Below are 27,628 nucleotides of genomic sequence, written 5' to 3'. Positions count from 1 at the left end.
CGATTAGAGGCAAACGATAAAAAATTCTGCGGAACTCGCTTCGAGGTCCAGAGTTGAGTTTGAAGGGTGTAGGTAGCCTTCATGTATGATATTTTCTTCCCTACCCTGATAGGGATTTTAATTGCAAGTTGTGAGTGATGTAAAAGTGATGGATTTCTTCCAGCAAGTTGGCTTCCAACAGAGATTGGATATATACATTTTCTTCTCTCAAAATTACACGCTTATACACCCTTTACACCCTTAATAAAGGAGGTAAACTGAAATAAAAATGTACTATGCTGTAGTTGATTGTTAACACAGGCAAATGTAACATAGCAAGGGAGTTGATTAAAAATAATACTGAGAAGAGTTAAATTGTCATTTAAGTTCATTTTGAGAAACTCTCTGAGAGTTGAATATTTACTCCATTTAGTGTCGTTAAAAATAAGAAAAAAAGATCAACACCATGACCAGAGGGGATTTAGCAAAATGGGGGTGGGACAATATAAACCCAAAAATACTGTTACATTTGAATCCATAGGAGTTGAATCAACTCTTATGATTTGACTGTGTAGGGGTACTTGTGCATACCTAAATTCTGCCCCCTTAAAAAAAAATCTGAAAACCGGTTGTTTCATTTTTAATTTGAGGGATTTCATTGAAAGTATGTAGCATAAAGAAAAATATGTGCACAGAAAATAATAGTTTAAATAAACATGTCACCATTACGTCCTCTTCAAGTCAAGCTTTTTGTTTGAATTGCTTTCTGAAACTCTTTTGATCCTATTCTATTTGATCCCACTCTACGTGAATCAGTTTGAACAAGAATAAAAAATAACATCCCCTCTCAACTATTGTATTCTTCGTTAATCCCTCTTTTAGCATGACCTTGAGAATAAAGAATCTTTGAAAGTGGTATTCAGCATATCAAATGTTTGTTTCCTGAGCTCAGTAGTTTCCCAATAAAACCCTTCTGGTGTCTATTGAAGGATTGTATATTATCTCTGTAGTTTCCTTCGAGTGAAATCAGATACTCCCAGCTTGCAGGAAGATCCCGGCAGAGCCTTCCAGACATCGTCTCCTCTGTCACTCTGCGGGACCAGAGTTTAGGTTTCTGTGAACAGTGGTAGGGAGTGACCCAGAACGAGTCGACTGGGGTCTTTTCAACTCACTATTTCTGTCAGAAACGCCGCTTCCCCAAAGACAAACAATTACTGTGCCTGTGCATCATCTTTAAACATGGGTTACAGCTTTGATCTGTGCTCTGTGTATAATTACAGTTATGCCCATTAAACTGGGGATTTGGGTAAAACTAGTCATTTACTGGTCCCTGTCAAGCTCAGGCAACCAACCCAATACATTAATGAAGTCATATGGAACGGAATTAAATGTTGACTTTTCAATTTACATTACACAAAACACACATCTGAGGGCTTTTCATTATTGCTACACCCTGGAGTGTTTACAGAATCTTGTTGTAGAAATACAAAACCCTGTTTTGTAAATATTGAGCACGTGTCTCCACTCATAACCCACATTTAATTGTCTGTTCAACCACAGGCAACCTCTCAGGTGCCCACTGGACCGTTTATTAGGTACACCCATATAGTACTTGGTACATATAGTACCCTCTTTGCCTCCAGAACATCCTGAATTATTTGGGGCATTCTACAAGGTGTCAGAAATGTTCCACAGGGATATTAGTCCATGCTGACGCAATGGCATCATGCAGTTGCTGCAGATTAGACGGCGGTACATTCATTTTGCGAACAGCCTGTTCCATCTCATCCCAAAGATACTCTATTTGGTTGAGGTCTGGGGACTGTGGAGGACACTCAAGTAAACTGAACTCACTGTTATGTTCCAGACAAAGTTTTTCCACTCCTCAATTGTCCAGTGTTGGGGATTGCGTGCCCACTGAAGCCTCTTCTTTTAGCTGATAGGAGTGGAACCGTCTGCTGTGATAGCCCATCCGTGACAAGGATCGAGGAGTTGTGCGTTGCGAGGTGCCGTTCTGCACACCACTGTTGTACAGCACCATTATTTGTCAGTTTGTGGCACGCCTTTTAGCTTGTACGATTCTTGCCGTTCTCCTTCAACCTCTCATCAATGAGCTTTTATCACCCACAGGACTGCCGCTGACTGGATGTTTTTTGTTTGTCGCACCATTCTCGGTAAACCCTAGACACTGTGGTGCGTGAAAAGCCCAGGAGGCTGGCCATTTCTGAAATAGTGGATCCGGCGTGCCTGGCACAGACGGTCATACCACTCTCAAAGACTTGGGTCACTTGTTTTGCCCATTCTAATGTTCAATCGAACAGTAACGGAATGCCTCGATGCCTGTCTGCCTGCTTTATATATCAAGCCACGGCCACGTGACTCACAGTCTGTAGGAGCAATCAATTTTCGTAATCGCAATGTTGTGAGTTGGCATCCACCCTAGCATCCACAGAGACACTCACAGAGCTGACCGGTTCAGTGGGAGAAAAATAAAAAATGTGTTTCCCTTCATTTTCGTGAAAGCCTTGCTTTGGTTCTGATGTCGTGTAGTGAGCCTGTGGTCTCATTCTGATGTGAGGTGGGTAGGTGGGAGACAGTGGTGGCGGCTGGGCTGAGTTCCCCTTCCCTCCTGTTCTGAGACTCTTAGCTCCCATGGTGCAGCTGGCCCCCGGGATTTAAAGGTTGTTCTTAATATCATTGGCGGAGCTGAGTGTGCTGTAATCTTGCAGCAGCGCTGAAATATCCACTCCAGACCCTCAGCTTAATTTGTCAGCAGGCAGGTCAACTGTGCCTGATCTGATGGGGCAGCCTTGGGACTTAGCCACTCTCCCTTGAATCCCTAAAACAACTGCTTCTATTCCTAACCCAAATATTTTGTATCTTATTATCTTACTGACCATAAACACAGACCAAACCCAGTTTCTCGCTAAAGATAGTGAGTCCAAAATGTTCTCTATTTCACAAGCGATTGACATTGTCAAAATATAATTTTAAACTGTCTAACATACCACAGTTTCTTACTTTTCAAGACTTTTATAATTTCCTTCTATTATGGACAGAATAGCTAGCTGCAATGTTTCCAGTGTCCCCTGTGTGTCTAAATGATGTGGGTCAGAGAGTAGCTGTGGCCTTGTCTCAGAATGCTGAATCCCACTCCAGTTTCTGTCAGGGTGGCTACCTGGCATAGTCCTTGGAACACAGTTATCAGTGCTCATCTGGGAGTTGAGTTTACAACAACCCTTTCTATCCCGCTAAGCCTATCACTCATCAAGGCCTTTTAAAGGTGCTTTGCGTGGTTTTCTCTGTGCCTTTTTCTTATCATTTGTCCCAAGGTTTTAAAGTGGCGCGTCAGGGAAGGTTCTGTCTCCACTGAAACAGATTACATGAATTTTTGTCAGACGGGGCAAAGCTCAGACATGTCAGATGGTGTTTGGGGCAAAGATGCCACTAGGAGTTACAGTGAGTTACAGGGAAAGAATACAGAAGCTGTGGCATTAACATTATGGGCCTGATGTAGTGTACACTGGCAAGTTCTGTAATACTGCTAAATCAATATGTAATAAAATATAATTGAAAAATGAATAATGAGTATACAGTATAGATTTTGCTCATGTTTAATTACAGTACAGAGGGGTCCTTGTATGTCAGATGTTGAGTCATGCATGCATAAGTACATGCTATTGCTCAGTGAACACATGCACAGGACTGTGTACAAGGTATTGTCTACGCATTCTACAGAAGCATGCTGCAGAGCACATTAATTAAAATTGAATGCGCTTGGTCTTTTGTTTTTGGAGAATGTCTTTGTCATTTCATCTAAGTACAGAGAATAATTTTTGGGACAAATCGTGTTTGCTTCTAAACATGGTGTGCATTGGTGAGTATGTGGGGATGTGGTATTGGCTGCACTCAGAGGAACATCCATAGCGTCCTACAAACTGAAATGACAGTTAAGTTTGGAAATACTGTCTGCATTTTGTTTGTCAGCTAAATGAGGACAAACCACAGAGAATGTCAATTGTAAAACAAACTGTTTTGCTTCATATCCTCACCCACAATGTCTTACAATGAGTGAATAAGACTCCCTTCAGATTGGCTTATGTTTAAACAAGCAGCACAGTATCTGTGCTGTTGCAGTTGCATACAAGTATGATGGCCTGCGAGACCATGCTATTTGTCCTTGGAGCAAAGAAAGAAACCATAATCAAGAGGAAACATGTTGGAGTTAATTAGAGGTGCTAAAGGAAGAAACCTAGAATGGCACAAGATTTATTTTAGTCATGAAGCCTCCCTCAGAGAAGCCTCCCTCAGAGCCACACACTATAGCATATAGAGCTTATTCTTGCCAAATGAATTATGTGCTAATGTCTGTTGGCTCCCTACCCCCAGTGGTAAGGCTCCAAACAACCATGCTATGATTCAAACAGAAAGGCTCCACTTTCTCAAGGGGATTTTTATAATTGGTAGCAGCTATACAGTAAGTCATTTATATTTTGAGCACCGTATATTAACAAAAGGTCCCATCTCAGTCTTATAAACATACCTAGAATTGAACAAGTTAGAATTCTCAGACCTGGACTATGCACTATATGATCCACATTCTTTAGAAATAAACAAACATTTGCCCTGATAATTTGAGGTGGTAATCTTACATATAACACCTCTCTGATTCAGAGGGGTTGGGTTAAATGCAGAATACACATTTCAGTTGAAGGCATTCAGTTGTACAAATGACTAGGTATCCCCCTTTCCCGAAATGTGTTTTTATCAACATAACTCATTGATCTATTGGGTAAGAAGGGAACTTTTTGTCGATACAGGCTGTCATGCAAAAAGTATCCCCGGTCCCTAAACTAATCTGCTGGGTTCAAATCTCAAGATGTCCTCCAGATGTTTTTGGTACACTACAGTATAGTTGGGGACAAAAAAAATACAATTTCTTAGTACCCCCCAGACGGAATAGTTTGAGTATTGTCCTTGAATTTTTCTAGAGTTGACTATTATTTCAGACTTTTACATTGGAATACCTATTTTCCAGACTCCGTTTCATGGAACGAGTGCAGTAGCTTTGTTGAAGTTGAATGATAGAGACCAGTGTTGTTGCAAGGTAAAGATATCTTTCCAACATCTCAGAGCCCCATGAGTTGTGAAACGTGACCCCCAGTTCCCTTGAAAACAGAAGTCAGTTTCAGCAGCTGTGGAAGAGATGGGACTGCTGATGACCCTGCTTCATAACCTGTGTTAAATTATGTTTTCCCAGTTCAAAGGTTGGCCTTGACAGTCCTGGAACCAACTATGAGTTTACTCATTGCAGTGACAAACAATTATACAGTGTTTACAATAATAACAGACAACTGCAATGCATGTTATAAAATTCCCTTATCCTTTCTCAGTGATGCCGTCATTTCCTGTCCTGGAATCTAAGTGTTTCTCTGATGGGCAACATAGTGGCCTATAATTGGAGGCCTTGTTGGATAGTTGTCTGTATCTCTGCCCTGCTTCTCGCGGGCACGGTGGCATGCTCACATTGTGCATGACGACTCGGTCGGAGCCTGGCACCTCTCCCAGGCCCATGCATCTTAATAGTTGTAACATCATTCACGGCAGCGGGGCTTACTCCCACTCACTGCCTCAACTTTCCACTAACAGAGCGTTAAGGATCCGTTCAATTTTTTTTGTAACGCAATTTGTTCTTGGGGTTAAGTGCTGTAAGCTATCGATTGCTCATGTTTTTCTCACTTCCGTTCTCATTTCATGAGTGCTCAAAACCTAATAAGACAAGCCCACTTTTTCAACGACAAAGTTTAAAAAGGCATCTGTCAAATGAGGGGTTCTATTTGTGGAATACTGGACAGATATAGGATGTATGAGACAGTTGGTTTTTGAGAAACATGGTAAGTCTATTTGGTGGTTAATGCAATCAGAAAATACTAATGAATTGTGTCTAGGGTTTTGCTTCTCTTGCTCCATCAAACCGTTCAAGGTTAGCTTGTCACTTTTATTTAAACCCAACATTAGTTTGCTGGAGCCTCTCTTGACTGACAAATAAGTCTCATTTGGTGGTAGTAGTAGTAGTAAAAGAGTTACAGAAAGTACCCTGCATGATGTAGCATGCAATGTGAATGAGACAGTCAGGTAATGTAATCAGCTAAGGTCGCGGCTTGTAGGTAGACGAGGCTAGGTTCCACGTTTATTCCCTGCATTGGCCAATAGTCAATGAGATTGTCTTTTCGCTGTACTTCTCAAGCTCCTTAACTTAATGAATCCCTTTCCATTATAATGTCTCTTGATTGGCCATACTGTACGGCTGTCAGTATATGCAGGGTGTCATTAGTGAAATGTCATCAATATAAGCTCCTTTAAGCTTTGCCTGTAAAACAAAATTATTCAAATTCTCATGTTATTCTATCTGGCTGCTCCATAAGAAGAAATTGCTAATCCAAAATGTTTGTCATGAGCCCGGTTTTGTGTGTCCTCTGTCTTCTAATTGCATCCTTGAAGAATGAAAAAACAAAATGTGGGAAAGAAAGAGTGAAATCAGGTTCACAGGCCTCCCATTCTGTGTTGTTGAGCGGTTGGTGATTTGAGCCAGTGGTGTGGTGGGATACCTCTGCTGGAGCAGCGCCACATGCCCCATTCTCACCGGCCCACCGCCATTGTGCCTGGGCTCCACTGAGAGGGGCTTTGATTCTCCTGGAGAGGGACCTTATTAGTCAAACACTCTCCTACATGGCAACTCATTCATGACTCTTAATGAGAGAGGAATCTGGACCAGCTAATAAGGTGGCCGTCCCTTTAGTGCCATGTGAGGGGGAGAATGGAGCAGATGGAGAAAAAAGCTGAGGTTTCTGGAGGTAAAAATACCCACGGAGCAGGTCTGAAAAGAATCACACAGGGCAGGGCGGGCCCCAGCTTTCACTGGCATGGAAACCACCTCCTCGTATATATGGGCTGAAAGCATTATTGAGAACCCGATCCATATTCACACTCCTTGGTCTTTTCTGTCCCAACTTAGAATAGAGAGTGCCAATTGCGCCCCGTTTCTGTGACTTAAGTCCTTGGGAAGCGAAGCTGACAGAAGCAACACAGGGCGACAGAGATCCTATTGGCCTCCCCTGTCCCCCGGCCTCCTCAGCTCCGCTCAGTGGATATTGATTTGAAGGAAAGCCCCTCAGAGATAAGGGCTGCAGGCCATTGTGCCACCCAGTCTCTAATTACAGGACATGCCGAAAGAGAAAGCTAAGCCCCTGGCATTTGCAGCTTGCGATAATTGCTTCTGGCATAACATGCCTTGCCAAATGTTTGGTACATTGCTTCAGCAAAAAGGAAAGAATAAAAACCTGTGTTATAGAGGAGAAGGAGAGATAGAGGAGGAGGTGGGTAAAAGTGATTACCACATATACATTTTTGGACTGTGCACTGTGCACACCTCCCTCTCTCCACATGTATGATTTCAGCAGTGTTTTGAAGGCCACCACATTCCCTTGAGATCAGATTACTATCACAGCCATGTCTTAGTAGGAGGAGACACCACTTTTCATCATCCATTTCCTTCCCTATGTACAGATATAAGCAGCACCTTCAAAAATAATAGAGCCTTGTTTTTATATGGTACCACAGCCTGAGCGGACATTACCAGTGTGCGGTTTAGAAAATGAACCTGTTGTAAGCAATATATACAGCTTGATGTTAAAAAGTATTTTAGATTGTATCTTATGAAGCAAATATATTTTCTCTTCATGAATGAACAATCAAGCCATACATTAATTCTGAGTGGCTGTAATTATTATTTATGTTCCAACACTGTTTCCTGTCTCATCACAGCCACGTCGAATGGGACCCTGGAGGGTCTAGAGAACAGGGAAGGAGGGGTCTGCAACACCCTCTCCATGAAGATCGTCATGAAAGTGGGCCAGGGTAAGTAAGCATCTCGATGCGGGCTGGCAGGAATGCCAGGAAAGTAGTAAAAGGCAGTCACAATAGAGCCAGGCAGGATATAAGTATGGATGAGTGATAATGAAAGCTTTGTATGGGGACTGTCATGACTGCAGTGCAAGAGGAGCGTTTCATGAGCTATTGTTCATAAAGCCAGACACCCCGGGCGTGGGTTTTTACAGTGGGATACTCCGCTGCTCACAGTGTGTGGAGAGTCGCCCAGTGACTTCATCGCTCATAAAATAAGGGCCTCAGACATCACATTTCACTCCATTCTTTACTTTTCTTTTTTGAGAAGGGAAAGATGAAACAAAGAAAAGCTATTGTGCAAATACAGATGGACACACTGAAACACTTTCTCACACATACCAAAATAACTCACTCACACAATGACAAATTAAAGCTGTGGAAAACATAGAGGACATTCCATAGAGCATGTTATGGACTACCTGTTGTCCTACCTGTTGTCCTATCCTACCTGTCTGTTGGTCTAACATGAATGAGATTGCTTTGCCTGAAGAGCCCAGGTTTCTCACACACTGTCACTCTTAAATTTGAACTTTGTCTCTCGCAGTGTCACAAACTCAAATAAGTGTTAACATTGTTTTCCAAATGAGGCAGCAGCCTTAACATAATGTCAATGTATTGAGATAAGTGGGGCAAGAGTTTCCAGGCATTCTACACTGGTGTGGTGTGGGCTGTCTAATCTGCCATGGCATGTCCCCACTAGCTTTTAGAAATAACACTGTGCAACATGTATACGCATTTGTCTCAATACATAATCATTCTGACAGTGGATTACGAGGCCAACACAAACCAATTCAACACAAATCAATGTGATGAAGGAATAAAGACGTTTACCACACGCACCATCAGCCATGTGGAACAGATGAGACCCCTGGAAAAACCCAGGTTCTCCATATATATGCATCAGTCAGCACATGCACTCTCCCTCTCCTTAAATCCTCACTGATATATTGGCCCACTCATCTACACAGGGCTCCAAAAGGGCTGTCCCCATAGGAGAACCCTTTTTGGCTCCATGTAGAACCCTCTGTGGAAAGGGTTCTTCATGGAACCCAAAATAGTTAAACTTGGAAAGGGTTCTTTAAAAGGGTTCTGCTATGGGGACAGCCGAAGAACCCTTTTAGGTTCTTTCGAAGAGTGTAGCTAGGTCTCTAAAGAGACCTTTGCTTGGCCTGCCGTCATGCTAGGAGTGGCAGGGTCAGTCTTAATCACTGCCCTAGTCAGCGTCCACACATCCAAAACAAACAAACCACAAAGGGAGGGTCTGCCGATAAGACTCTTATTCTACAGATAGGGATTATTTGTATAGCTGACCTTAGATAATAATTATCATAGTTGGCTTGACATTCCTTTTGTCTTTCTCAAGACTTGTTTGCGTAAATCTGTGTTTAATGCACAAGATGCCCATTATGTTAGAAGCTAGGAAACAGTAAAAAGATTATAGATGTCATTAACTGTGCTGTCTTGTGCAGGTAGTTACGATTGGAATGCAACGGTTTATTTCTTTAGGATTTGGAGCAATGACGTTACCGATCCTAGGTCATAGTACATTCATCTGCGTGTTTGCTGAAGGATTGGGTCCTATTTTCAGCCACTGAGTCATAGCAACTCTGTTGCCACAAATATTGTAGACACAGAGAAACGGTTTACATACAATAAAGGAAGGAAGAAACAGTATCGTCTCTTTGCTTTTATTACACTGACTCATCCAGGGCAACGGTCACTAAAGTATGATTGTTAACAACACACAAAGCAACATGAACAAATGTAATATTATCAGAAGAGGATACATACAGTAAGCTATAAACCCTTTTGTAAAAAAAAGAGAAAAAAAAGTAATTCCTATATTTTTCATGGAGAGAACTTTATCTCTAACAAAATGCCTTTGTTAACATAAATGGCAATGATTGGAGACGATCATATGACCAATATCTGGATATATAGTAGACTGTTAATCTGCTGATACACTTCCTCATACTGAGTCACTCTTGTATTACTGCACACTATGAGATTTAATTTATTGATTTGTATATGAACATTGAATTTTATGCAATTATAAGATGACTATTCACCCATGAAATGAGATTGTATGGCACCGTATGCTGGGTAGTTTAAAGGGAGGCTGATGGCTTTGATGGACTCTCTCTTATCTGCAGACAAAGCTTTCAAAATGTTAGTATAATGAGAAAGAGCCAGGCCTGTCGATGTTTGAAACTCAGATGAATTGGGCACATTTATATTAGTATGGGGTGTGTAATGTCTTTATAAAACAAGCTGTCATGTTAAAATGTGTGATATTGTCTTTGGGATGGAGATTCTTTAGTGGTTGTTGACATATCCGTTTGTTGTGTTGCACATTAGAAACTAGCACTCAGCAGTAGCAGACAGCACACCACCAAAGCGTCAGGAACAATAGTTCTCTTAACTGTAATCAAACAGACAAACTGAGGGTGCAGTTTAGGTTATACATAGCACACTGTAGCAGCAAAATGAACTGGTTTAAATTAATGAATATGTAGCTATGCCTTTATAAATACTGTGTTAATAACCAAAGAGAAAACACCTCCATTAGGGCTCTTAAAATGCAATTCTAAAAATAGAACAATTGGACATTTATAATATTTTCTATAAACTATTACAGTAAAATAATTCCAAGATCTCTAAGTTCTCTTGGAAGGAGGGGCAGTAAACTTAATATAATATAATAATATTCAATAATATTCCAGTCAATGAAATCTCCCTTAATGCCAGTGTATCCCCGTAGACTTCTGCATGGCGTTGATGAGACTCAGGGGAACCATGAAAAAAGTAACAAATGCATTTTTGTCAGGAGACAAGTTACATAATTTCTTAAAGCTTAATTTGGCAAGGTATAGCAGATACTGTCATGCATGTCTCAAAATATGACATCATGACTTGTCCGTTTTTAAATTGAAAAGTGTGCCATCGACTACTTTGAAGAAATTGAGTTCAAAGGAACTGATAAATATGGCTCCCATTCCAAACTCCATCTTCAAATCTTTAATGGAAAATTATAAAAAAGAGCAACAGAATTTACAATATTCACATTAGAATCTAACTTTGTTGACTTTCTTCATCTAAATTGCAGACCCAAACACAGTTGTACCGGACCCAGTTATAACAGACAAGCCAAGCCAAGACCAGGACAACACTGTGAAGGAGACAACCACCAGCCCATATAAGAAAAAGGGGGGCAGTGGTGGGGCTGTGGAGCCAGGCAACAAAGGTGAGGATGCTCAAACTTGTGGGAAGAGGAATATTTGTCTCAGTATGAGCCCTGTTTCCCTGTTTTGTGTTCTAGTCCTCATTATCAGTGGATTGGACTGTAACCTTCAATGCCAAAAGGTCATGGTTTTACTTCCAATACTGTATCCCACATTGTGAAACCATTTGTAACTGCATTTTCTAAGTACAATGCTTCCCCACGTCTGCCACACACATATTCTCTCAGTCCAGGGGAGGCTGGTGGGAGGAGCTATAGGAGGATTGGCTCATTGTAAAGACTGGAAACTAATAAGGGCACACTAACAAACACATCAAACGTATGGGAACCACATGTGTGACTCCGCTCCATTTATTCCATTCAAGCTATTACAATAAGCCTGTCCTGCTATAGCTCCACCCACCAGCATCCTCTGTTTCGCATGCATGCACAAAGACAGGCACAAAAGTATTATATTTTTTTCCATTTTGGTTTGAGAAAGCTACACTAATCTACTTTTTTAATTATGCTGAGTAGTAATGTGGATAGATAGACACAGTGTTCAAGTGTGGTAATGAAAAATTAAAACCATATCTGCTCGGCTGAGATCTAGCCGCAGATTATAAAATTATCAGAGACTATTAAATCCATCAGCAGGGTTTCTGCACATTAGATATAGCAATTTGTGTTTGTTTTGCTTGGGTTTCAGTCACCAGAATGGTATTTTTTCACAGGGAGACAGAAAATGCAAAAGTTTACATAGGTTTAGAAAGTCATTTGGGCCCTAGAGTTCTGGCTCTGCTGCAGGACAAACAAAATGGCCTTCCCTCTCATCCTGGAGAGCTGCCAAGTCTCCCACAGTGGGGTTTTCTTTCAATGTGAAGGTTTGACAGTCATCTTTCTTGGTGTGTTACTTTGAACTTTTGTTTCTGTCCTATTCCTTTACCTGCACATGAGAGCTCCGCCTAACAACCTTTTGCGTCTGACTTCTCTCATACCACAGGTGAAGAGGAATGTATTAAAGGTGCACAGTTTATCATGCCTGTCTGCACAGCTGAATGCTGAACGGCGGCTAAATGGGCACAACTGATCCAAAGCCAATCAGGACAACAGACAAAATAAATGCATGGGATTATTGTCAGAGCTGCCAGCAGGAGCAAAATGATACGTTTCAATTTACAAATACTTCAGCATTTAAACAGTCAGAGATACTGTTGGGAGGTTTATCCCTCTGCACTAAAGTGAAAATATACTGAGATATCCGGTACAATGCTTTGCCTTTGTGGTGTTGAAGCTTTGACAGAGGAGCACAGGTACTATCTGTATCTGCTTATTATGGCAGAAAAAGGCTTTTATCAAGCTGCTTCCTTCTGCCTATCATTCATTCAGTGGAAAGATCAAATGTTGTTTTGCCTCTGTAATACAAAGAGGTAATACCTCGTTTTAATTTGTATGCACATTTTTTTCCTGAGCCATTAAGGTCTTTGGAAGCAGAAAAGGTCTCAGCAGAGTGTGAGGAAAGCACATTATAATAACACTCACAGTCATTCATGCTCAGCATCTAAATTAAACTGGGTAGAGAGATGGCCAGAATAGATTTCTATAAATTATTCAGAACATTCTGAAGTGTTGGCATGGGTCTACAGTTAGGTGCAAATGTGAAAATTAGTTCACCCAGAAGTCATTTGAATAATTCTAGTGTCTTAGAATCGTTCAGACGATCTTGAGGAAAGCTAATGTTCCATGTCACGATAACGTCCTCATGCTCATTAACCGGCAGGTGGTCTTGACTTCATTAATATGAGCGAGAACGAACTAGTCTTTTGTTCACAAACTAGTCTTCTGTTCACTCGACATGCTGGAAAATAAAAGCAGTGGGGACTGACAGACACTGATCAGCTCCATTGCCTTCAACACACATTTGGCTCTATGGTCTCGTGTAAGATCAATAGTCGACTGTTTTCCATCTGTCAACTTTGAAATGGGATTTTCTTCCCCTTTCATCAGGGCCGTCTTACCCTGCAAAATGAAAGAAAATAATAAGAGCTGGGAATAATTCTAGTGGTGATTTGGTTATGTTTGGGATCACTGTGGAATCCATTCCTCTACCCCCAGTGTAAATGCAGCTAGCAGCCTCTGATTTGACAGTGCAGCAGCAGCGTTGGGCAGGCAGGCAGACAGCGGCGGAAGCTGTGCTCCCAGGCAGGCAGCGCTGGGATGCAGTGAAGTATACATAGTGAAGGGAGGAAGGGATAGGGAGGGAGGGAGGCTTCAGGACCACACAGGAAATAGGCATGCCACTCTAATTGGACTCAATCCTCATCCTCTGTGTCTAATAGAGGGACTGGTGTTGTTTTCTTTTCCCTCGCAGCCGGTTATATACGTTTAAACAGTTTCTCTTCCTTTACCCCCTCATGTGGAGTTATAACATATGGCTAAACATACACAGTTTAATCCTCCACTCACTCTCAGGATGCATGCCAAGAAGAAATGAGCTATCATCTGTGGAAAACGGACACCCCCACACTCTCACAAAGGCCACACAGTCAGGAAGCCCCTAGCTACTCAGTCAATTCAGAGAAATAATGGAAGAAGCCTTTTTCTCATTGAGAACCCATTTGCACCCTTGCAGGGTTCCACCTCTATCCTGATCAGCAACAGTACAGCTTTGTCTGACTTGGCTGCCAAGCAGACCACCACTTGTTCATTCCCTGCTGCTAACTGATTCCTTTATTTTTCCATCCACAGACACCATGAACCAGGACAACAAGTCCAACTCAGCAGAGGGTATTTTTGCCTCCAAGCCAGCGCTGTTTGCTGCCATCGGGGCGGGATGCGTCATCTTCCTGCTGATCATCATCATCCTCATTGTCCTGCTGATCAAGCTGAGGAAGAGGAACCGCAAGCACACCCAGCAGCGGACCACCGCTCTGTCACTCAGCACGCTGGCCAGCCCCAAGTGCTCTGGGAACGCTGGCTCAGAACCCAGTGACATCATCATCCCTCTACGGACTACAGAAAACAACTACTGCCCCCATTACGAGAAGGTGAGCGGGGACTACGGCCATCCGGTTTATATAGTCCAGGAGATGCCCCCGCAGAGCCCAGCCAACATCTACTACAAGGTCTGAGCAAAGACTATCTTTAGGATGTTTGCTTGTAGGGGAGAATTCTGGCCTACCTTTTACTACCTTGTCCATCTGATGTTCAAAATAGCATCACAAGAACAGAAATAAAAAACAGGTCGTCATGGACACGGTAGTTGAATAATTGTTTGTTTCCAGATAGGCCAAAGGGCAGGTTTTGGAGGGTTTGTGTCGTCTTCTCTTCCTGCTTCTTGCTAGAAATTGAATTCACCCAAGTTTTTCTATTCTGTGTGTCTGAGAGGACTGTAAGATGGTCAAGCCTATGGAGTAGAAAAGCCTTTGCTCTGACAATGGAGACAAGTTGCAAACAGGGTATACTACACAAACAAAGGACCCGCGATAGGGCTGTCACTCATGGGCTCCATTCCTGTAATGAAGCCTTCATGGTTTGCTCAGAGACAGAAAAAGGCACAGTGTGATGATATAGCATAACACACTTCCCTTTAATATGTTTTACCTGCACTATTCTTTTTTATCAGTCACCTACAGTAGCTCCCTCTTCACCAATGTCTGCTCCTTCAACGTTGTTTATTTTATACTGTATATCTAGTTAATACATACAATATTATGGTAAATATTAATATTTTTCATGTGTCCTTTAGTGATATTTTGCCACTCTTTCTCTTATATATATATATTTACAGTGTATATATATATATATATATATATATATATATATATATATATATATATACACATATACACATATACACATATACACATACACACACACACACACACACACACACACACAGTACCAGTCAAAAGTTTGGACACACCTACGCATCCCAGGGTTTTTCTTAATTTTTTACTATTTACAACATTGTAGGATAATAGTGAAGACATCAAAACTATGAAATAACACATATGGAATCATGTAGTAACCAAGAAAGTATTAAACAAATAAAAATATATTTTCTTCAAAGTAGCCACGCTTTGCTTTGATGACAGTTTTGCACACTCTTGGCATTCTCTCAACCAGCTACACCTGGAATGCTTTTCCAACAGTCTTGAAGGAGTTCCCACATATGCTGAGCACTTGTTGGCTGCTTTTCCTTCACTCTGCCGTCCAACTCATCCCAAACCATCTCACTTGGGTTGAGGTTGGGTGGTTGTGCAGGACAGGTAATCTAATACAGCACTCCATCACTCTCCTTCTTGGTCAAATGGCCCTTACACAGCCTGGAGGTGTTTTAGGTCATTGTCTTGTTGGTTACTACATGATTCCATATGTGTTATTTCATAGTTTTGATGTCTTTACTATTATTCTACAATATAGAACATTTTTTTAAAATATGAAAAACCCTTGAATGAGTAGTTGTGTCCAGACTTTTTACTGGTACTGTATAAAAAAAACACACATCTAGGTGACATACTTGTGTGAAATAAGTGTATCCTCTTCTACTTCTCTAAGCTTGTCTGAACAGGCAAAGTCAGTTATGCAACTGTGGCGGGAAAAAACGAGCAACGAAGTTGACTCACCCTGGATATAAATGAATAAAAAACAAATAGCTCATACTCAATCATGGTGAGAGGCCATCATGACTGAAATAAAATAAAACAAATGTTGTTTCAAATTGACAAGTCACTTCTGTATCTGAAGCCTCAAGGGGTTTTGCTACTCTTAAATTAGGCCTGAGTTTTCCCTTCAGTGAAAAATAATAACAAGATCTGATTTGCATGAGCAGAAAAAGTGTGGGCACAATTAAGATGTTATCAAACCTTTCACTCCCCCCTAAAGGTCGTGCTCTCAGAAGAATTGGATGGCTTTGGAGGGAATGAGTGGTGTTCACCGAATGGTATGACATTTGTAGTGTTAGTTCTGCACCCGGAGACAATGGAATGGATAGGGATGTTGCTAAGGATGCTTTTATTGTTTTCCACATTCTCTTTTGGGTCTGAATTCATTCATAGTCACATACTGTAGACATGGTGCCTGGATCAGTCATGTGCTCAGAATGAGAAGTGGGTGCAGGTAATGTCAATCATGTGTGTTGTGCATCTCAATAAAAGCGAGTTTCAGGAGAATAAATGATAATAGAAAGAGTTTGGCAACCAGCTCCAGTCCCTATTCTCCTCAGCTGTGCGATGGTGGGAAAACCAAACCTTTCAAAATCACTTAGCGCAGATGAGGCACAGAGTAGACACTTAAAGTAAATAATGATTCTACATTACAAATTGTTGTACAAACGTAATTGCAATACAGAACATTTTTATCTTAAACTATTCCTGCTCATGAAAAGGCTTTTTTAATTCCTAAAGAGTTATTACCACCGCAACGGGGTGGCGCTTAAACATCTCTGGTGTCTTCAGGAGGACAACTAATGACTTACAATTCCTATCACATGGCAACCTCAAAGACCAGGGAAGATTACACTGGTACCAAATAGTTTTCAACACAAATCATTACACGTACAGTATTTTCTGTGTCAATATCTTATCCCCATGTTCTGAAGTTTGTCCCGTTGTTTAGTTGTCTGTGTTTATTGTGAAAGAAGATAGACACTGTCCTGTATTTACAGTAGAGGTTATTCTGGCATATTTTTAATGCTGATAACATTGACATTGTTTAAAGTTATTAAGAAGTATAGCAGCAAGAGCAGGACATGTGCGACCAGTTTGTTGGCATTGTTTCAGATTCTTAAGGTGCCACCAACCTCCTGTGCTGTACACAGACATATTTGTTTGCTTTGAGGGCTATAGCAGACTGCCTGTTCTTTTATAACAAAACATTTATTTTATTTTTTCCCAGTCTGGATTTATGTTGATACATTCACATTTGTTTGGCTTAAAAAGGACCTAGAAAAAATGTACTATTGCCTTCCTAGTGTCTTGTACATTGACACCTACATTGAAAAAATACATTGTTTACAACATATGTAAAATGACTGTAATCATGATTTGGCATTACATTTTTTTAAACATATTTTGTTCAATACTGTAACTAAGTTTTATCGAGTGCACAACTCAATAAGTGATTTAAAAAAAAACTCAGATGAAGTCAATGACAAACTGGTGACCAACAGAATCCAAATTCTTCAGATATTGAACAAACATTGTGTGGTTATTGTGTGTGGTTTGTCATTGGGTAAAGGTATAGTTGAATACAATGATAATCGTCAAAATGTTGGAAGGATAATGTCTACACCACTGTATGGTCTTCAATTAACACTACCACAAACACCATGTGGTCCTAGAAGTGACATACATTTACTGCTTGTTTATTATTGTTTGGTTTGTTCAGTGGCCTAAAATAATGTAAATATGTGAAAAAAATTCAATTTAAAAGTTACATTTAATAGAGCCCCATTTATGAACATATTTGGTTTTTTTGTATGCAGAATTTTGTAAATAGGTGTCTTTTTGGAAATACATTTCATATAAATCCAGATTTTTTTTTAGAGACCGATAATAGATGACACATCTCTTAGAGACAGTGTTTAAGTGTCAGGCATTGCAAGGAGAGAAGAACATCGTATCATGGTTCACCATATACATTCAGCATGAGAGATTCCCCCCCCCCCCCTTAGTTTCATTCTAGCTGTCCCAGATTGTTTGTTTGTGGGTGCTGGATTGAGAACCTAGAGAAGGGCTAGACACTCTACTATACATGTAATCAATTTTCTCTGTGACAGTCACCCCTTGAAATCAATGGAACTGTTAGTGAACGTAAAACAGGGGAGGGTCAGCAACCAGTTAAATATCTAATGCCTTGATCAAGATTCATCTGAGTATAATAACATACTCCATAGGTAAATAAATAAACCCATGCTGATTTAAAATATTCAGATGAACAGAACATTATTCCGGGCATCTCTTTGGAAGTATATTATTCTGGGCAAGTTTCCCTAAATACAGTCATTCCATCTCTAGTTGTGAGAGTCCAAGGGGGAGCTGCGTGCTTGGAGCTCTGCTGAGCTTGCGACTTTAGGAAATAAATAATGCCAGCATACATGGCTCGATCTCACTCCTTTGTCAGCCCTCAAGGTGAAATGGAGATGCTCTCTTGACCTTTGCAGATGATCACAATATTATCTCTGGCTCTCTTTAATGATAAAGCAGCTCAAGCCCCAGACATTTCTTCAGCTATCAGCCGCCACACAGCCAAGTTCAGCCAGACTCTGCTGTGCTGTGGTGGCCAGGCCGCTCACAAAGGAAAATATTCGAGCAGTGATTAGCGACATGATAGTGGAAGTACAGTACATGAACTTATACAGCTCCATGTTATTAGAGTAGTAATACAGTGTTTTGGTTTTCCTGCTCATCACAGTTTAAACAGTACTGGCTTGTTCAGTTTGACTGGTTGCTCACTTTCCCTGCTCTGTGTCATTATTGTCATTGTTCTATTTCTGTTCATGATACAGTATTATTTTCAATGTACATGTATGCAATCCCAGTGCATTTGTGTGTTTTGTATCTGCTCCGCGTTCATATTTCGCCTTTCATTCACACGCAGCTTCAACCCATGTTCAACATAACCAGTTACTATGGAATGGAAATTCCATGAGCCAAGTTTGAAATCCTGATATTGCATATTGATAAATAAATTTTTCCTATGGAATTTATCTGGTGTCTTTTATTTCAAAATGTATAGCAAGCAGATGGTGCATTGAACCATGCACAGTAGAATGTGTCTTACTCAAGGCAGCACTGATATGGGTTTTATTGAAAAGCAATTCAGAGTGTATATCTTGACTGCCACATTTCTTAGCTGAACAAAATATATGTGGTGGTATAGCTACACTACATGACCAAAAGTATGTGGACACTGCTCGTCGAACATCTCATTCCAAAATCATGGACATTAATATGGAGTTGGTCCCCCTTTGCTGCTATAAACAGCCTCTTCTGGGAAAGCTTTTCACTAGATGTTGGAACATTGCTGCGGGGACTTGCTTCCATTCAGCCACAAGAGCATTAATGAGGTCAGGCACTGAGGTTGGGTGATTAGGCCTGGCTCGCAGTTGGTGTTCCAATTCATCCTAGAGGTGTTCGATGGGGTTGAGGTCAGGGCTCTGTGCAGGCCAGTCAAGTTCTTCCACACCGATCTCGACAAACCATTTCTGTGTGGACCTCGCTATATGCACGTGGGCATTGCCATTCTGAAACAGGAAAGAGTCTTCCTCCAAACTGTTGCCACAAAGTTAGGAGTACAGAACCGTCTAGAATGTCATTGTCTGCTGTAGCATTAAGATTTCCCTTCACTGGAACGAAGGGGCCTAGCCCGAACCTTGATCAACCATGGTGATCTTAGGCTGCTCGGCCATGGAAACCCATTTTATGAAGCTCCCGACAAACAGTTATTGTGCTGATGTTGCTTCCAGAGGCAGTTTGGAACAGTTTGGAACTAGTTTGATTTAGAGAGAGAGAGAGAAAAAAAACTGGGTGTTTTAGTGTACAGTCATGGCCAAAAGTTTTGAGAATGACAGAAATATTAATTTTCACAAAGTTTGCTGCTTCAGTGTCTTTAGATATTTTTGTCAGATGTTACTATGGAATACTGAAGTATAATTAAAAGCATTTCATAAGTGTCAAAGACTTTTATTGACAATTACATGAAGTTGATGCAAAGAGTCAATATTTGCAGTGTTGACCCTTCTTTTAGAAGACCTCTGCAATCCGCCCCGGCATGCTGTAAATTAACTTCTGGGCCACATCTTGACTGATGGCAGCCCATTCTTGCATAATCAATGCTTGGAGTTTGTCAGAATTTGTGGGTTTTTGTTTGTCCACTCGCCTCTTGAGGATTGACCACAAGTTCTCAATGGGATTAAGGTCTGGGGAGTTTCCTGGTCATGGACCCAAAAAATCTATGTTTTGTTCCCCGAGCCACTTAGTTATCACTTTTGCCTTATGGCAAGGTGCTCCATCATGCTGGAAAAGGCATTGTTCGTCACCAAACTGTTCCTGGATGGTTGGGAGAAGTTGCTCTCAGAGGATGTGTTGGTACCATTCTTTATTCATGGCTGTGTTCTTTGGCAGAATTGTGAGTGAGCCCACTCCCTTGGCTGAGAAGCAACACCACACATGAATGGTATCAGGATGCTTTATTGTTGGCATGACACAGGACTGATGGTAGCGCTCACCTTGTCTTCTCCAGACAAGCTTTTTTCCGGATGCCCCAAACAATCGGAAAGGGGATTCATCAGAGAAAATTACTTTACCCCAGTCCTCAGCAGTCCAATCCCTGTACCTTTTGCAGAATATCAATCTGTCCCTGATGTATTTCCTGGAGAGAAGTGGCTTCTTTGCTGTCCTTCTTGACACCAGGCCATCCTCCAAAAGTCTTTGCTTCACTGTGCGTGCAGATGCACTCACACCTGCCTGCTGCCATTCCTGAGCAAGCTCTGTACTGGTGGTGCCCCGATCCCGCAGCTGAATCAAGTTTAGGAGATGGTCCAGGCGCTTGCTGGACTTTCTTGGGCGCCCTGAAGCCTTCTTCACAACAATTGAACCGCTCTCCTTGAAGTTCTTGATGATCCGATAAATGGTTGATTTAGGTGCAATCTTACTGGAAGAACAATGATTCCAAGCACCAGTCTGTTATTCAATCTCAATCAGCATGACAGAGTGATCTCCAGCCTTGTCCTCGTCAACACTCACACCTGTGTTAACGAGAGAATCACTGACATGATGTCAGCTGGTCCTTTTGTGGCAGGGCTCAAATGCTGTGGAAATGTTTTTTGGGGGGATTCAGTTCATTTGCATGGTAGAGGGACTTTGCAATTAATTGCAATTCATCTGATCACTCTTCATAACATTCTGGAGTATATGCAAATTGCTATCATACAAACTGAGGCAGCAGACTTTGTGATAATTAATATTTATGTCATTCTCAAAACTTTTGGCCACGACTGTACATTTCTTCTCCATTGACTTTTTTGTTGATGCTATCCATTTGTTCCGAGCCTCAGCTCCCAGCACACATCTAATGAGCAAATGTTGCTCTCATGGCTGGAGTTAGTGCAGGAGGTCTTGTAATAAATGTGTATTTGCAGGTTGAGCTCTAACTGTGGATATCTCTGCTGCTGAGTCATCCTGGTGTTCGACATCCTGGCTTTTTGACATCCAAACTGGCGATTGATCCAAATGAACAAATCATGTGTTGTTGCAGTGATCCCTATTAGCTCCCTGAAGTCCTCCAGAATTTATAGAAATTCAACTCTTCAAAGCGATAATTTATTTAGATATTGCTGGTAATTTTAATCTCAAACACAACCACAGCAAGCTCTTAGGTGTCGTCACTTCAAACAGAATTTCAGTCAAACACATGTATTTGGTGGTATTAATTGGAAGTAGCCTGTCTCTCACACGGTTTGCTAAATGTTTGTATAAGGCATTGAATCGGTTCTTAAACAGATGTTCCAGGCACTCCCCAATACATGTTTCATCCTCAACTCTTTCAGACACTCAGTTTGTGAAAGAAAATTCAGCACATATTTCTTTGACTTCTCAAAAAGTTTCATAAGTGCCACTGTCAGCAAATATCTTGTCATGAATATAAAAAAATAAACTTTTCCATATTTGCTTCATGGAGTGAAAGAAAACTGTCTGGAGGGAAAAAATCATTACATGCACCGCCTTCAAGAGAAAAGTGAATGCTAACGCTGCTAACTTTGGAAACTTTCCTATCCTCCCTGCAACTTTAATTTGTTCCTCTTGGAACAGAACAGCAGAGCTAGAAAGCAGTGCTGGGCCATGTGACCCAGTAAGGCAGCAGACTTCCCATTAGATAAAGGGTTCCACCTATCCCAACCCATCACTTAAATGTGAGAGTTATAATATAGAGATCTATGTGTTCATAAAAATCTAACCAAGGCTGTTCGCCCTCAGGAGGGCCACGCATTATCTTGCATTCATGAGATCAAGGTCTGATTTTACTGTTAAAATGTTTGTTTGTTTTTTAATTCACAGGAAGACCAACGTGGTATTCCATTCTGAACATAGTAGGGGAAAAAGTACAAACCTTTATATGGCACAATCAATAAGCAACGTTAAGCAGTAAGCAACCCATCTAACATAAAGAAGATGGTAGAAGTTGATTATTTTGATTATTTAAATAATTGATTATTTAAATAAAATGGTGCCGAAGAAGATGGCCAACGTTTTACATGGCCGTAATCAATTGTGCAATATGTTTATTTTTTTTGTTTATCCTACCAATGGGACATTAGGAACTGTAATATCCTATGTTTCACCGAGTTGTGGCTGAACGACGACATGGACAATATAGAGCTCGAGGGAGTTTCAAAGCATCTGCAGAACAGAGAAGCTACGACCAGGGGTGGGGTGTGTGTCTTTTTGTCAATAACAGTTAGTGCGCAACGTCTAATATTAAAAAAGTAAAGAAGTCTCAAGGTATTGCTCGCCTGTGGGTAGAGTACCTTATGATAAGCAGTAGACCACACTATCTACAAAGAGAGTTCTCATCTACGTACATTATTCGTAGCTGTCTATTTACCACCACAGACAGAGGCTGGCACTAAGATCTCACTCAACCAACTCTATAAGGCCATAAGCAAACAAGAAAATGCTCACCTAGAAGCGGCACTCCTAGTGGCCGGGGACTTTAATGCAGGCAAACTTAAATCAGTTTTACCAAAGATTTACCAGCATGTCACATGTGCAACCAGAGGAAAAGAAAACTCAAGACCACCTTTACTCCACACACAGAGATGTATACAAGCTGTCCCTCGCCTTCCATTTGGCAAATCTGACCATAATTCGATCCTCCTGATTCCTGCTTACAAGCAGGAGCAGGAAGTACCAGAGGAGTATACCACCTCAGTCATCGGCTTCATCAATAAGTGCATCGACGACGACGTCCCCACAGTAACCGTACGTACATATCCCAACCAGAAGCCATGGATTACAGACAAAATCCACATCAAACTAATGTCTAGAGCTGCTGCTTTCAAGGAGCGGGACACTAATCCGGACACGTATAAGAAATCCCTCTATGCCCTCAAATTTACCATCAAACAAGCAAAGCGTCAATGCAAGATTAGGATTGAATCCTACTACACGGGCTCTGATGCTCGTCAGGGCATGAATTCTATTACAGACTACAAAAGGAAACCTAGACGCGAGCTGCCCAGTGATGCGAGCCTACCAGACTAGCTAAATGCCTTTTATGCTTGCTTCGAGGAAAGCAACACTTTTTTAATTTTATCTTTATTTAACCAGGCAAGTCAGTTAAGAACAAATTCTTATTTTCAATGACGGCCTAGGAACAGTGGGTTAACTGCCTGTTCAGGGGCAGAACGACAGATTTGTACCTTGTCAGCTCGGTGGTTTGAACTTGCAACCTTCCGGTTACTAGTCCAACACTCTAACCACTAGGCTACCCTGCCGCTGAAGCATGCATGAGAGCACCAGCTGTTCTGCATGACTGTGTGATAACGCTCTCGTTACCTGGTGTGAGCGAGACCTTTGAACAGGTCAATATTCACAAAGCTGTGGGGCCAGATTGATTACCAGGACGTGTACTCAAAGAATTCTCAGACCAACTGGCAAGTGTCTTCACTGACATTTTCAACCTCTCCCTGAATGAGTCTGTAACAGACAACTCACAAGTCCTCAACTGGCAGCTTCATTTAATATTACCCACAAAACACCAGTCTCAATATTCAACAGTGAAGAGGCGACTCCGGAATGCTGGCCTAGCCTGTAATTGAACCCACAAATGCTGATGCTCCAGATACTCAACTAGTCTAAAGAAGGACAGTTTTATTGCTTCTTTAATCTGAACAACAGTTTGCAGCTGTGCTAACATGTTTGCAAAAGGATTTTCAAACAATCAATTAGCCTTTTAAAACGATAAACTTGGATTAGCTAACACAACGTGCCATTGGAACACAGGAGTGATGGTTTCTGATAATGGGCCTCTGTATGCCTATGTAGATATTCCATAAAAAATCTGCCGTTTCCAGCTACAATAATCATTTACAACATTAACAATGTCTACACTCTATTTCTGATCAATTTTATGTTATTTTAATGGACAAAAAATGTGCTTTTCTTTCAAAAACAAGGACATTTCTAAGTGACCCTAGACTTTTGAACAGTAGTGTACATGTTTCAAGCAGGCCACCATAGTCCCTGCGCCCAAGGAAGCGAAGGTAACCTGCCTAAATGATTACCGCCCGTAGCACTCACGTCGGTAGCCATGAAGTGCTTTGAAAGGCTGGTCATGGTTCACATCAACAACATCCTCCCGGATACCCTAGACCCACTCCAATTCGCATACCGCAACAACAGATCCACAGATAACGCAATCTCAATCGCACTCCACACTTCCCTTTCCCACCTGGACAAAAAAAATCACATATGTGAGAATGCTGTTCATTGACTACAGCTCAGCGGTCAACACCATAGTGCTCATCACTAAGCTAAGGACCCGGGGAATAAACACCTCCCTCTGCAACTGGATCCTGGAGTTCCTGACGGGCCGCCCCCAGGTGGTAAGAGTAGGCAACAACACGTCTACCACACTGATCCTCAACACTGGGGTCCCTCAGGGGTGTGTACTTAGTCCCCTCCTGTACTCCCTGTTCACCCATGACTGTGTTGCCAAACACGACACCAACACCACCATTAAGTTTGCTGACGACACAACAGTGGTAGGCCTAATCACAGACAATGATGAGACAGCCTGTAGGGAGCAGGTCAGAAAACTGGCAGTGTGGTGCCAGGACAACAACCTCTCTCTCAATGTGAGCAAGACAAAGGAGCTGATCGTGGACTACAGGAAAAGGCGGGCCAAACAGGCCCCCATTATCATCAACAGGACTGTATTGGAGCGGGTCGAAAGTTTCAAGTTCTTTGGTGTCCACATCACCAACGATCTATCATGGTCCAAACATACCAAGACGGTCATGAAGAGGGCACAAAACCTTTTCCCCTTCAGGAGACTGAAAAGATTTGGCATGGGTCCCCAGATCCTCAAAAGGTTGCATCACCGCCTGGTATGGCAACTGCTCAGCATCTGACCGTAAGGCGCTACAGAGGGTAGTGCGTACTGCCCAGTACATCACTGGGGCCAAGCTTCCTGCTTCTGCCAGTACCTATGTAATAGGCGGTGTCAGAGGAAAGCCCATACAATTGTCAGAGACTCCAGTCACCCAAGTCATAGACTGTTTTCTCTGCTACCGCATGGCAAGAGGTACCAGAGCGCCAAGTCTAGGACCAAAAAGGCTCCTTAACAGCTTCTACCCCCAATTAAACAATTAATCAAATGACCACCGGACTATTACATTGACCCCTCTCCATTTGTTTTGTACACTGTTGCTACTCACTGTTTATTATCGATGCATAGTCACTTCACCCCTACCTACATGTACAAATTACCTCTAACCTGTACTAGAGTTCGACAGATTATGATTTTTCAACGTCGGTACCAATTATTGGAGAACTAAAAATTGCTCGAACCAGGAACACATCGACAACAGCCAGCCTCCAACACCGATTTCCGAATGTTATGAAAACTTGAAATCAGCCCTAATTAATCGGCCATTCCGATGAATCGGTCCACCTCTAACCTGTACCCCTGAACACTAACTCGGTACCCAATGTATATAGTCTCGTTATTGTTATGTTATTGTGTTACTTTTTATTATTTTTTCTTTAGTTTATTTGGTACATATTATCTTAACTCTTCTTGAACTGCACTGTTGATTAAGGGCTTAAGTAAGCATTTCACTGTAAGGTCTACACTTGTTGTATTCGGCGCATGTGACAAATAATGTTTTATTTTATTTATTTTAACATTAGAGCTTTAATAATGAAAACTAAACATTATTAGTATTATTTAAACATTATTACTTTCATATACTGTTCACCTTGGAAGCCATGCATGCATGATTTTGTATCATGTCTGTAATATATAGTGTAGATGACATTTCTCTTCATCTTTGATGAGAGCATCAAGCCAAAGTGGAGAGACAGAGATATGGTCAGTGAGGTGGGAGAAACACTCTTTTAGGAATGACCGTAAGCAACAAATGGATTACCGCTGAACGTTTTCAGCAGTAAATTTCCTGACACTGCCTGCAGAGATAACACTCTGCCCACAAATTCTGGTTATCTGGCTTGTGCTGTCAGACCGGTGCTCAAATTCAGAGTGAAATTACTTTTCTGGGCCATGTTTATGTTGCAGACACTCTGCAGTGCATCATACTGTCATGAGGAAAAGTAGTTTCCCCCTCTCTCCTTCACGACGGACTGTTTGATCTCCCCATCGCTGTGAATTCGCATGCATATCATGAATGTTTGTGCTGCGACTGGAACGAAAAATAAACCACTTTCCGTGACATGAAAAGGGCCGACTCTCGACCTTCACCCTCTCTTGACATCACTCAGCAATCTGTATGCTAGGGGTGATCTTAAAACACGCTCATACACAGCAAACCGAGGTGTCTTTAAATAAAGAGATGCAGTCATGATTAGTCATTCCTGGTTTAATAAATGCATTTAATTTACTGATGGTGATGCCACTAGGAAATTAGTCTCATTGACCCCCATTACATTGTACTTTGAGATTCCTAAACAATTATGTATTGGCATTACTGCCCTTTTATGTCAGTTAAACCAACATTTCAGCAACTGAATACATCAATTGCAATTTAAACATTTCATGTGCTGGATACTTGTGATACACAGATATCCAAGATACACAGGACAGGATGTTGTAATGAGTGCAGTTACTGTAATTTCCTGACAAGTAATGGGTCTCCAGTAACATCACAGGTGAGAACCAATTGGAGGCAAGTCTGAGGCTCCACTGCTCCGGATGAGCTCATTTCCCCTGGAAACAGCCTCAACAGACCAATCCACATTTAGGGCAATGCACCGGACCGGATCCTAACACACACTGTCACTGTATAGGCTGAAGACCAACCAACACAGGATATGCTCATGTTAAAGATTCATATTGGGGTGCAGATTAAACAGCTAAATAAGTAAAGCAGGGGCAGCTCATTTTCCTACAACCTGGGAAATTACCAGGCATGTATTCAGGTGCATGGCTGAGAGCATTACATTTTTCTGCCAGTTTCAAATCTTTGCTGGCTACGTGTACCTCCTCCGGCCATCTGATAACTGGGTACATGACAGGCTGGCTGAAATACGTGTTTGGAACAGCCACAGGATTGTTTTTATGAGTGTGGAGACGAAGACAGGTTGTGGTTTGTTTTACACTATTACCTTAATTACGGGATGCCTGGAATTCCTCCCGCATATCAATACAAGCCAAAACACACCCGATACTGAAATCAAACATACTGAATACTCCAATAAAATAAAACATTTAATTGTGATG

General features: G+C 41.5%; 1 protein-coding gene across 1 annotated transcript in view; it reads left to right on the top strand.

The window, feature by feature from the left end:
* LOC139418428 (ephrin-B1-like) overlaps positions 1–14,941 on the top strand; it is a 75,190-nt gene extending 60,249 nt beyond the window's left edge. Inside the window, exons 3-5 of the mRNA XM_071167838.1 lie at positions 7,804–7,896; positions 11,051–11,188; positions 13,913–14,941. Coding sequence (XP_071023939.1) covers positions 7,804–7,896; positions 11,051–11,188; positions 13,913–14,295 — 614 coding nt within the window. The 3' untranslated portion in view covers positions 14,296–14,941. The remainder of the gene's footprint in view (positions 1–7,803; positions 7,897–11,050; positions 11,189–13,912) is intronic.
* The last annotated feature ends 12,687 nt before the right edge of the window (positions 14,942–27,628 follow it).

The sequence above is a fragment of the Oncorhynchus clarkii genome, chromosome 10, assembly GCF_045791955.1.
Source record: "Oncorhynchus clarkii lewisi isolate Uvic-CL-2024 chromosome 10, UVic_Ocla_1.0, whole genome shotgun sequence".
Classification (NCBI taxonomy): domain Eukaryota; kingdom Metazoa; phylum Chordata; class Actinopteri; order Salmoniformes; family Salmonidae; genus Oncorhynchus; species Oncorhynchus clarkii.
This window is presented reverse-complemented; position numbering and strand designations above follow the sequence as displayed.